General features: G+C 34.6%; 1 protein-coding gene across 4 annotated transcripts in view; it reads left to right on the top strand.

Annotated features, from left to right (window-relative positions):
* Window positions 1-9,704, top strand: part of LOC116846467 (MAM and LDL-receptor class A domain-containing protein 1-like) — a 181,671-nt gene that overhangs the window by 153,060 nt on the left and 18,907 nt on the right. For all 4 annotated transcript variants that reach the window (XM_032820307.1, XM_032820308.1, XM_032820306.1 and 1 more), the window contains exons 3-4: window positions 3,743-3,935; window positions 4,016-4,143. In XM_032820307.1, coding sequence (XP_032676198.1) covers window positions 3,743-3,935; window positions 4,016-4,143 — 321 coding nt within the window. The remainder of the gene's footprint in view (window positions 1-3,742; window positions 3,936-4,015; window positions 4,144-9,704) is intronic.

Genomic DNA, 9,704 nt, shown 5'->3' with positions numbered 1-9,704 from the left:
AATAGAAATAATTTATTGAAAATATAATGAACTTTTGCTGAAATGCCTTTGAAAAGCATTTACAATTTTGACCCAATTTAATTAAAATTTCATTATAATTTCATTAATATTTCATTAAAAATGTAGAAAAATTCAGTGAAAAATCATTATTAATTAAAATAGATTGAGAAGATTATAATGAAGCATTATTTTGTCTAAATAATAAAAAAAACTGTAATCTCATATTTTGTGTCATTTCATTTATTCGTAAGATTCGCGTAGATTCGATCCCGTGTCACACGGTCACATCTTTAGATGACTATGCACTGTTCAAATGCCTAACCTCAACGATCGTACGGGAACTGGTGGTGGTAATGCGCTGTAACGATATCGTGGTGGATTGTATTTACAATATACTTTTATAGCGTTTAAAAATGTAATGACATATTTGTCGGTAAATGTTTCAAGGAATGTAACAACAATCACAATGCAATTAATATTGATACAATGTTGTATAACTAATCAAACTTTAACATACAACATGCTCGCAAAAGAGAGAGAATATTCCTTCTTTCTCTCTCTTTTGCGAGCACGTTGTGTTTAAATTTAATTAGTTATACAATATTGTATCAATATTAATCGCATTGTGATTGTTGTTACGTCCTTTGAAACATTTACCGACAAATGTGTCATTACATTTTTAAACGCTATAAGAGTATACTGTAAATATAATCCACCACGATATCGTTACAGCGCATTGCCATCACCAGTACGATCGTTGAGGTTTAGGCATTGAACAGCGCATAGTCATCTAAAGATGGGTGACCGTGTGACACGGGATTCGAATCCACGCGAATCTTACGAATAAATGAAATGACATAAAATATGAAATTATAGTTTTTTTTATTATTTAGACAAAATAATACTTCATTGTACTTTTCTCAATCTATTTTAATTAATAATGATTTTTCACTAAATTTTTTTACATTTTTAATGAAATATTATTGAAATATTAATGAAATTATAATGAAATTTTAATAAAATTGAGTCAAAATTATGAATGCTTTTCAAAAGCATTTCAGCAAAAGTTCACTATATTTTCAATAAATTATTTTCATCAGATACAAATATCTCAATTGAGATCTTACATGAATTTTTGCGGAAACGGCATTTGAGAATTCAATTGTGAATTCAACTGAGAATTGAATTGGAAATTTTATTGTTATCTCGACAAAAATTTTTCAGTAAGGTAGTGCTCATTGGCAAGAGTTATACGAGCTGTGTTTAGAGAAACGAGATTATTACAATATATGTAAAAATTAGCCAAATCTAACGCGGCGGGTTCGGACAATCCCCTTGTAAGTGGAAACTCAGCTTAAGGATATGGCAGGATAAGTATATGAAGCAAATGAATTGAATTTGAGGACCAATTAAAACTCAAATAACAGTCCCTCGTATCCCACTTATGGCGTACCATAGGCAGTACTACTTCCAGTATGTATATATTTCAGTGTACAAGATACATTTTTTGGTCCATATTCTGAACACAATTTTATCAGTAAAAGTGGTTTAGAAGTCATCTAATTGGCTTAGAAGGTTTAAAGTACTTTTACCGATAAAAGTGAGTTGAGAACATGGACCATAAATTGTTTAAATGTTGAGCAATAAGCAATACGTTGCCTTAGAAGTCGCGTCGTGAAGTTACGCATAAAAATGGGACGATTTGATTGGTTTAACTCGCGACGGACAACGCGACGTGTGACGCGCTAAGTGGGAACTCAGCCATATTACGATGTCATAAGATAACTCTATGATAGATATTTTTGATGTGTAGGATATACATAGTAAGAATAGACCGAATGTTAGATCCAAAACGAAATATTAAAATATTAAAATATTTAAATATAAAAAAAAATTTTCTGACGCTGAACGCGGCCAATATTAAATCAATATTTAACAATATTAAATTGCAACGTCTACAAAATATTGCAATTCAACGGACATTAGACGTTTCTACAATTAGACAATGTCTTTTCAACGTTGAATCTACATTTTAAAATGTTTATGCAACATTTCAATGTCGCAATGCAACCTTTCTGAGATGTCGATTCAACGTTTGCGTACTATATGGGTATGTAACTATTAAATAATACACGTATTATATTACATTTATATTGTTGAGTAGGAAATTATAGCATATATGTTGGTTTTATATTACTGTTACTTGAATGGTGTTCATTGGATAATTTTTTATTTTGATATCAAATGACCATCAAAATAACATAAAAATGGTAGTCAAAATGACTATCAACGAATGGGACGTTTTGCAGTAATTTCTGTTGTCATATTGATAACTTTTTTTGACATCATACTCCTTATAAATTTGATGACAATTTGACATAATTTTGACTAACTTGTTTTCATTGAATAGAAGATTGGTCAACACCTTTGAATTTCGTTTTTATAATTTTTATCACGTCATGTTAATACACAATCGATTTTCTATTCTGAATGTCATGTATAGTCTTGAGACCAGCTGATTAGTGGAGAAATACACACGTGAGGAGGAATTTATACTTTAGCAGAAAAGAAGAAAACAAGAAAGCATAAGTCAATCAGAATTCGCGTTAGTAGAAAAGCAAAAAATTGTTGACTACCACCTGACTACTAGCGTATTGGTTTCTACTTTTCTGTTCTCTGCTTTTTTACCAAGGTGTGAATTCTCCCTGAGTCAGTAATTATAGTCGTTATGGAGAGAAGGGAATTGGGGTAATTACGCCAATACGCTCAGCAGGTGCTTGGTATGGTCATTAGGCTTAAAATTGTGTCGATGGATATTTCATTGGAGCGTTAGAGAAAGTTGAAAATTATACCGAGTTTTTTGACTGACTGTTTTATTCAATATTATCAATGGGTTAATTTACAGGTTTTTTCTATAAAATCAGAGTTCGAAAATACCACGTTATGTTGTTATCGTACTTATTACCTTTTTTCAGTACCAACTTAGTAACAATGTGATTTTTTAATTAACAACGATAACGCAATTACATGTTTTGGACAATGGTAACGAATATGGTAACGAATCGTTATTCTTATTGTGTTACTTTGCACAAATCCAATTCAGAATCCAAAAAAATGGCTTGCAACACTTGATAAATAAATTAACGGAAATTGTTTTTGAAATTAAAATGATCTAATCCATAACGAGGAAGTGAGTTATGCATGTCGTGCCACAAATGTTCTATATTTTGTGTATGTATACATGTTTCGGGATTCACAAAATTTTAATAATTTATATCATGATTTACAACATGATGATGGTAATCAAGTTTTAACGATAATTAGCCACGCCAACAATCGTTGTGAATTGTAGTATCCGATAATATTTTTTTACGGATAATTTTTTGTAAAGTTTCCGCTGATCGATTTGGAAATATAAATACTTCGCTAGTTCTACGCTTGTATCTTCTAAATACCTATTGGCTTTAGATACGCCCTTTGTTATTTTTTCGTTTACCGATACTTACTTTTACTTTTTAAATAACGATAACGCGTTGCTTTTGAAAAATAACTTTTCCAATTCTGCATAGAATTTTTATTTGTACATATTTTATTTGTCATATGTATAGTTGTTTTGTTTATATTAACATCTCTTCAAATGTTTATGAGAAGATGTTTGTGGATCAACTTAATATGTACATACTAGCTTCTAAAGAAATTAATTCATAATTTTTTCCCTCTCTTCCTTCCTTCTACCCTCAAGGCCACTTTCTGTGGTACAGCGGCAGTGGGACAGCTCAAATGTGGTCACCGCGAATTCCTCCCACAACTGCACGTTGTACACTTGAATTGTGGATGCACCAGGTGGCGATGGAAGACGGAGCCATAAATCTTGTGATAGACACTAACAATGTCAGTTCAGTCACGGAAGAGAAATATGGAAATAATAACGCTAGGTATGCTCTCGGAAAAGGGATTAATGCTAATTCTTTTAGCTAATGGTAATAAAGATTGACTTTATGATGTATCATTCCAGGTGGGAGAACGTGCGTTTCTTTCTGGGCGCGATCAGCCAGTCCAATAGATTATTTTTAGAGATACTCTTACCCTACGCGAACTCGAGTGTTGCGGTTGACAACGTCCATCTAGTCAACTGCTTCCCAGGTAATGCAGATAATGATTTTTTTCACGTATGATTTCGCTACAAATAATGAGCCGATTTAACATTTTAAGTTGGCTTACCTTACAGAAAAGTATTAGTAATAATTACTAAAGAAAATAATAGTGATTAATCACAGCTTAGTAATTTAGTTATTATTTGATTATTACATATAATACATTCATATAATACTATATGTATGACATACTATATGTATACTATACTATGACAGGTATACTATATATATAGGAAGGAGAAGGGCGTACTATGTGGCGGCCGTGCGTTCGAGATCTGCGTATTTTTTCGTTTTAGAGAGAGAAAAATATCGAAAGCGCAGTTTGTTAGGCCGGGACTCAAACCCGGGTCTTTCGCTTACCGGGCGACTGCTCTAAACCACTGAGTCACGGCCGTGCGCCGACTCGAATACTTATTTGCTCAGACAAAATAATTGATTACTCAAAAACTATTGCGAATTTCGCAAAAAGGTATTTGATTTTTTTATTCCGTTTAATCCGTTCTACTTTCTTACGAATTGTGTTAAGAAAGTTTTCGGACACCCTGTGCATATATATAGGGTGTCTCACACTCTCCTCCGGGCATTTTGTAGGGATGTAGAATGGGTTGATGTGAACATAAAAGTCCTATACCGTTTTGCGAAATTCGCAATAATAGTCGAGATATTAATTAAAAAAAAAAAAAGGAAAAACGCACGCTGAATGGTAGAGGACAGACCGCTCGAGTTATAGTGCGGTCCAGTAATATAGCGCGCGGATGTCGCGTGCGGTGATTGGAAGACAATGCACCACTGCCTATACTTATACCGCTGGGCTCCTACGTCTTGCCGCACCGCGCCGAGACTTCAACCTATTCTACGTCCTCACAAAATGCCCGGAGGAGAATGTGAGACACCCTGTATACAGGGTGTCTCAAAATTATAACCCACCAACTCCATAGGGGCGCAGAGCCAAGTGAGAAGATCAGAAAAGTCCTCTTCTATTTAGCGATAACGCTTCTAGTTTGTTAGTAACAACCGCGTAAAGTTTGGCGTTTGTCACGCCTATCGTGGCCTATAGACTCGCTATGTCTCGTAGTTATGGGCCGAGGGACGTAGCGAGATACGATTCGCGAGTGTCACGGTCGCACGTCGACCGAAGGCATCTTTCTTTCAGCTGCCGCTTTCTGTACGCTAATTTGTTGAGACAAAATAATTAATTTCTCAAAAACTATTGCGAATATCGCAAAACGGCACAGGACTTTCTTGCTCACCTCAATCTGTTCTACGTTCTCACCAAGGGTTATCATGGAACTTCGGGACACCCTGTATATCAGGGCTCAGGATATTTCGCACATTTCGGCCGATTCTCGGGAGCTACGCCTTCTATCTCCCCTTTTCCGCACGGCGAGTGACGTTCGCGGCCAGTCGCGGCTCCAAGCTTAGAGACACGATCATCACTTTTTAGAGCCCCGTGAAGTTAACCCCCAAATATTCGAAAAAATACAATTTCTACAACTAATTCGTTTGCTCATCGTTTGCAGATGTTTGCACATCAAGAATTTTCGTTTTCCAACCTCTAGTTTCAGAATTATTGAAAAAATAATTTTGGGGTGGCCAACTTCACACTAGCCCCTCAACATTCGAAAAAGTAAACTTTCTTTAGCTCAAACGATTGCACATCGTTTGCACATGTATGCACATCGAGAGTTTTCGTTTGCACACATTTAGTTTAAAAGAAATTTAAAAAACAATTTTGGAGAGGCTAACTTCATACTAGCCCCCCAAGTTGCTCAAACTTGACTTACAATGCATGTAATCGATAGATTCTCGTTTGCACATTTCGAAACAACTCGAATTTTCGTTTGCACACATTTAGTTTAAAAGAAATTTAAAAAACAATTTTGGAGAGGCTAACTTCATACTAGCCCCCCAAGTTGCTCAAACTTGACTTACAATGCATGTAATCGATAGATTCTCGTTTGCACATTTCGAAACAACTCGAATTTTCGTTTGCACACCTCTAGGAAAAAAGTTATTTGACATTAAACTTTGGGAAGGCCAAACTCACATTTGCCAAAATTTATAACTGCAAAATAAAATTGTTTGACGTATGATATCGGTAGATCTTCGTTTGCATATTTTGAAACAAGTCGAATTTTCGTTTGCACATCTCTAGAAAAAAGTTATTTAACATTGAATTTTAGGGGGGCTAACTTCACACTTGGCAAAACCTAGGTTAAAATTGCAGGAAAAAATTGTTTGGCGCATGATATCGTTAGATTTTCATTTGCACATTTCGAAACAAGTCGAGATTCCTTTGAACATTTCTAGAAAAAAAGTTATTTAATATTGAATTTTGGGAGGGCTAATTTCACACTTGGCGAAACGTAGGTTAAAATTGCAGGAAAAAATTGTTTGGCGCATGATATCGTTAGATTTTCATTTGCACATTTCGAAACAAGTCGAGATTCCTTTGAACATTTCTAGAAAAAAAGTTATTTAATATTGAATTTTGGGAGGGCTAATTTCACACTTGGCGAAACGTAGGTTAAAATTGCAGGAAAAAATTGTCTGACGCATGATATCGTTAGATTTTCGTTTGCACATCTCGAAACAAGTCGAATTTTCGTTTGCACATCTCTAGAAAAAAAGTTATTTAACATTGAATATTTGGGGGGGCTAACTTTACACTTGGCAAAACCTAGTTAAAATTGCAGGAAAAAATTGTTTGACACATGATATCGTTAGATTTTCCTTTGAACATTTCGAAACTTGAGTTTTCGTTTGCACATCTCTAGAAAAAAAGTTATTTAATATTGATTTTTGGGAGGGCTAACTTCACACTTGGAGAAACTTAGGTTAAAATTGCAGAAAAAAATTGTCTGACGCATGATATCGTTAGATTTTCGTTTGCACATCTCGAAACAAGTCGAATTTTTGTGTGCACATCTCTAGAAAAAAAGTTATTTAACATTAAATTTAGGGGGGGGGGCTAACTTCACACTTGGCGAAACCTAGGTTAAAATTGCAGGAAAAAATTGTCTGACGCATGATATCGTTAGATTTTCGTTTGCACATCTCGAAACAAGTCGAATTTTTGTGTGCACATCTCTAGAAAAAAAGTTATTTAACATTAAATTTAGGGGGGGGGGCTAACTTCACACTTGGCGAAACCTAGGTTAAAATTGCAGGAAAAAATTGTCTGACGCATGATATCGATAGATTTTCGTTTGCACATTTCGAAACAAGTTGAATTTTCGTTGGTACACTTTTAGAAAAAAAGTTATTTAACATGGAATTTTGGGGGGGCTAACTTCACATTTGGCGAAACCTCGGTTAAAATTGCAGTGAAAAATTGTCTGACCAATGATATTGTTAGATTTTCGTTTGCACATTTCGAAACAAGACAAATTTTCGTTTGCACACCTCTAGAAAAAAAGTTATTTAACATTGAATTTTGGGCTAACTTCTTCACTTTCCGAAATCTATGTTATAATTGTAAGAAAAAATTGTCTAACGCATGATATTGTTAGATTTCTGTTTGCACATTACGAATAACGATATCATGCATTAAACAATTTTTTTTTGCAATTATAACCTAAGTTTCGGCAAGTGTGAAGATAGCCCCCCCAAAAGTTTAATGTTAAATTCCTTTTTTTCTACAGGTGTGCAAACGAAAACTCGAGTTGTTTTGAAATGTGCAAATGAAAACCTGACGATATCATGCGGCAGACAATTTTTTCCTGCAATTTTAATCTAGGTTTCGCCAAGTGTGAAGATAGCTCCTCCAAAATTCAATATTAAATAACTTTTTTTCTAGAGATGTGCAAACGAAAACTCGAGTTGTTTCGAAATGTGCAAACGTAAATCTAACGATATCTTGCGTCAGTCAATTTTTTTCAAATTATAAATTTCGGTAAGTGTAAATTTAGCCTTCTTAAAATTCAATGTTAAATAATTTTCTTTCTAGAGATGTGCAAACGAAAACTCGACTTGTTTTGAAATGTGCAAACGAAAATCTAACGATATCATGCGTCAGACAATTTTTTCTTGTAATTTTAACCTATGTTTCGCCAAGTGTGAAGTTAGCCCCACCCCAAAATTCAATGTCAAGTAACTTTTTTTCTAGAGGTGTGCAAACAAAAATTCGACTTGTTTCGAAATATGCAGACGAAAATCTATCGATATCATGCGCCAGACAATTTTTTCCTGCAATTTTAACATAGGTTTCGCCAAGTGTGAAGTGAGTCCCCCCAAAAATTCAATGTTAAATAACTTCTTTTCTAGAGATGTGCAAACGAAAATTCGACTTGTTTCGAAATGTGCAAACGAAAATCTAACGATATCATGCGTCAGACAATTTTTTCCTGCAATTTTAACCTACGTTTCGCCAAGTGTGAAGTTAGCCCCCCCCCCCAAAATTCAATGTTAAGTAAATTTTTTTCTAGAGGTGTGCAAACAAAAATTCGACTTGTTTCGAAATATGCAGACGAAAATCTATCGATATCATGCGCCAGACAATTTTTTCCTGCAATTTTAACATAGGTTTCGCCAAGTGTGAAGTGAGTCCCCCCAAAAATTCAATGTTAAATAACTTCTTTTCTAGAGATGTGCAAACGAAAATTCGACTTGTTTCGAAATGTGCAAACGAAAATCTAACGATATCATGCGTCAGACAATTTTTTCCTGCAATTTTAACCTACGTTTCGCCAAGTGTGATGTTAGCCCCCCCAAAATTCAAAGTTAAATAACTTTTTCTAGAAATGTTCAAAGGAAAACTCGACTTGTTTCGAAATGTGCAAATGAAAATCTAACGATATCATGCGCCAAACAATTTTTTCCTGCAATTTTAACCTAGGTTTTGCCAAGTGTGAAATTAGCCCCCCTAAAATTCAATGTTAAATAACTTTTTTCTAGAGATGTGCAAACGAAAATTCGACTTGTTTCGAAATATGCAAACGAAGATCTACCGATATCATACGTCAAACAATTTTATTTTGCAGTTATAAATTTTGGCAAAGTTGAGTTTGGCCTTCCCAAAGTTTAATGTCAAATAACTTTTTTCCTAGAGGTGTGCAAACGAAAATTCGAAATGTGCAAACGAGAATCTATCGATTACATGCATTGTGAGTCAAGTTTGAGTATCTTGGGGGGCTAGTATGAAGTTAGCCTTCCCAAAATTGTTTTTTACATTTCTTTTAAACTAGATATGTTCAAACGAAAACTCTCGATATGCATACATGTGCAAACGATGTGCAATCGTTTGAGCTAAAGGAAGTTTACTTTTTCGAATGTTGGGGGGCTAGTGTGAAGTTGGCCCCGCCAAAATTACTTTTTCAATAATTTTGAAACTAGAGGTGGAAAAACGAAAATTCTTGATGTGCAAACATGTGCAAACGATGAGCAAACGAATTAGTTGTAGAAATTGCATTTTTTCGAATATTTGGGGGCTAACTTCACAGTGCTACTTTTTAGGCTCGTCGTGCGGAAAGGGGGAGATAGAAGGCGTAGCTCCCAAGAATTTGTCGAAATGTGCAAAATGCGTTGAGCTCTGCTATATATATATATATA

Source organism: Odontomachus brunneus, unplaced genomic scaffold, assembly GCF_010583005.1.
Source record: "Odontomachus brunneus isolate Ranch 3 - 2012 unplaced genomic scaffold, Obru_v1 Obru_scaffold_064, whole genome shotgun sequence".
Taxonomy (NCBI): Eukaryota; Metazoa; Arthropoda; class Insecta; order Hymenoptera; family Formicidae; genus Odontomachus; species Odontomachus brunneus.
This window is presented reverse-complemented; position numbering and strand designations above follow the sequence as displayed.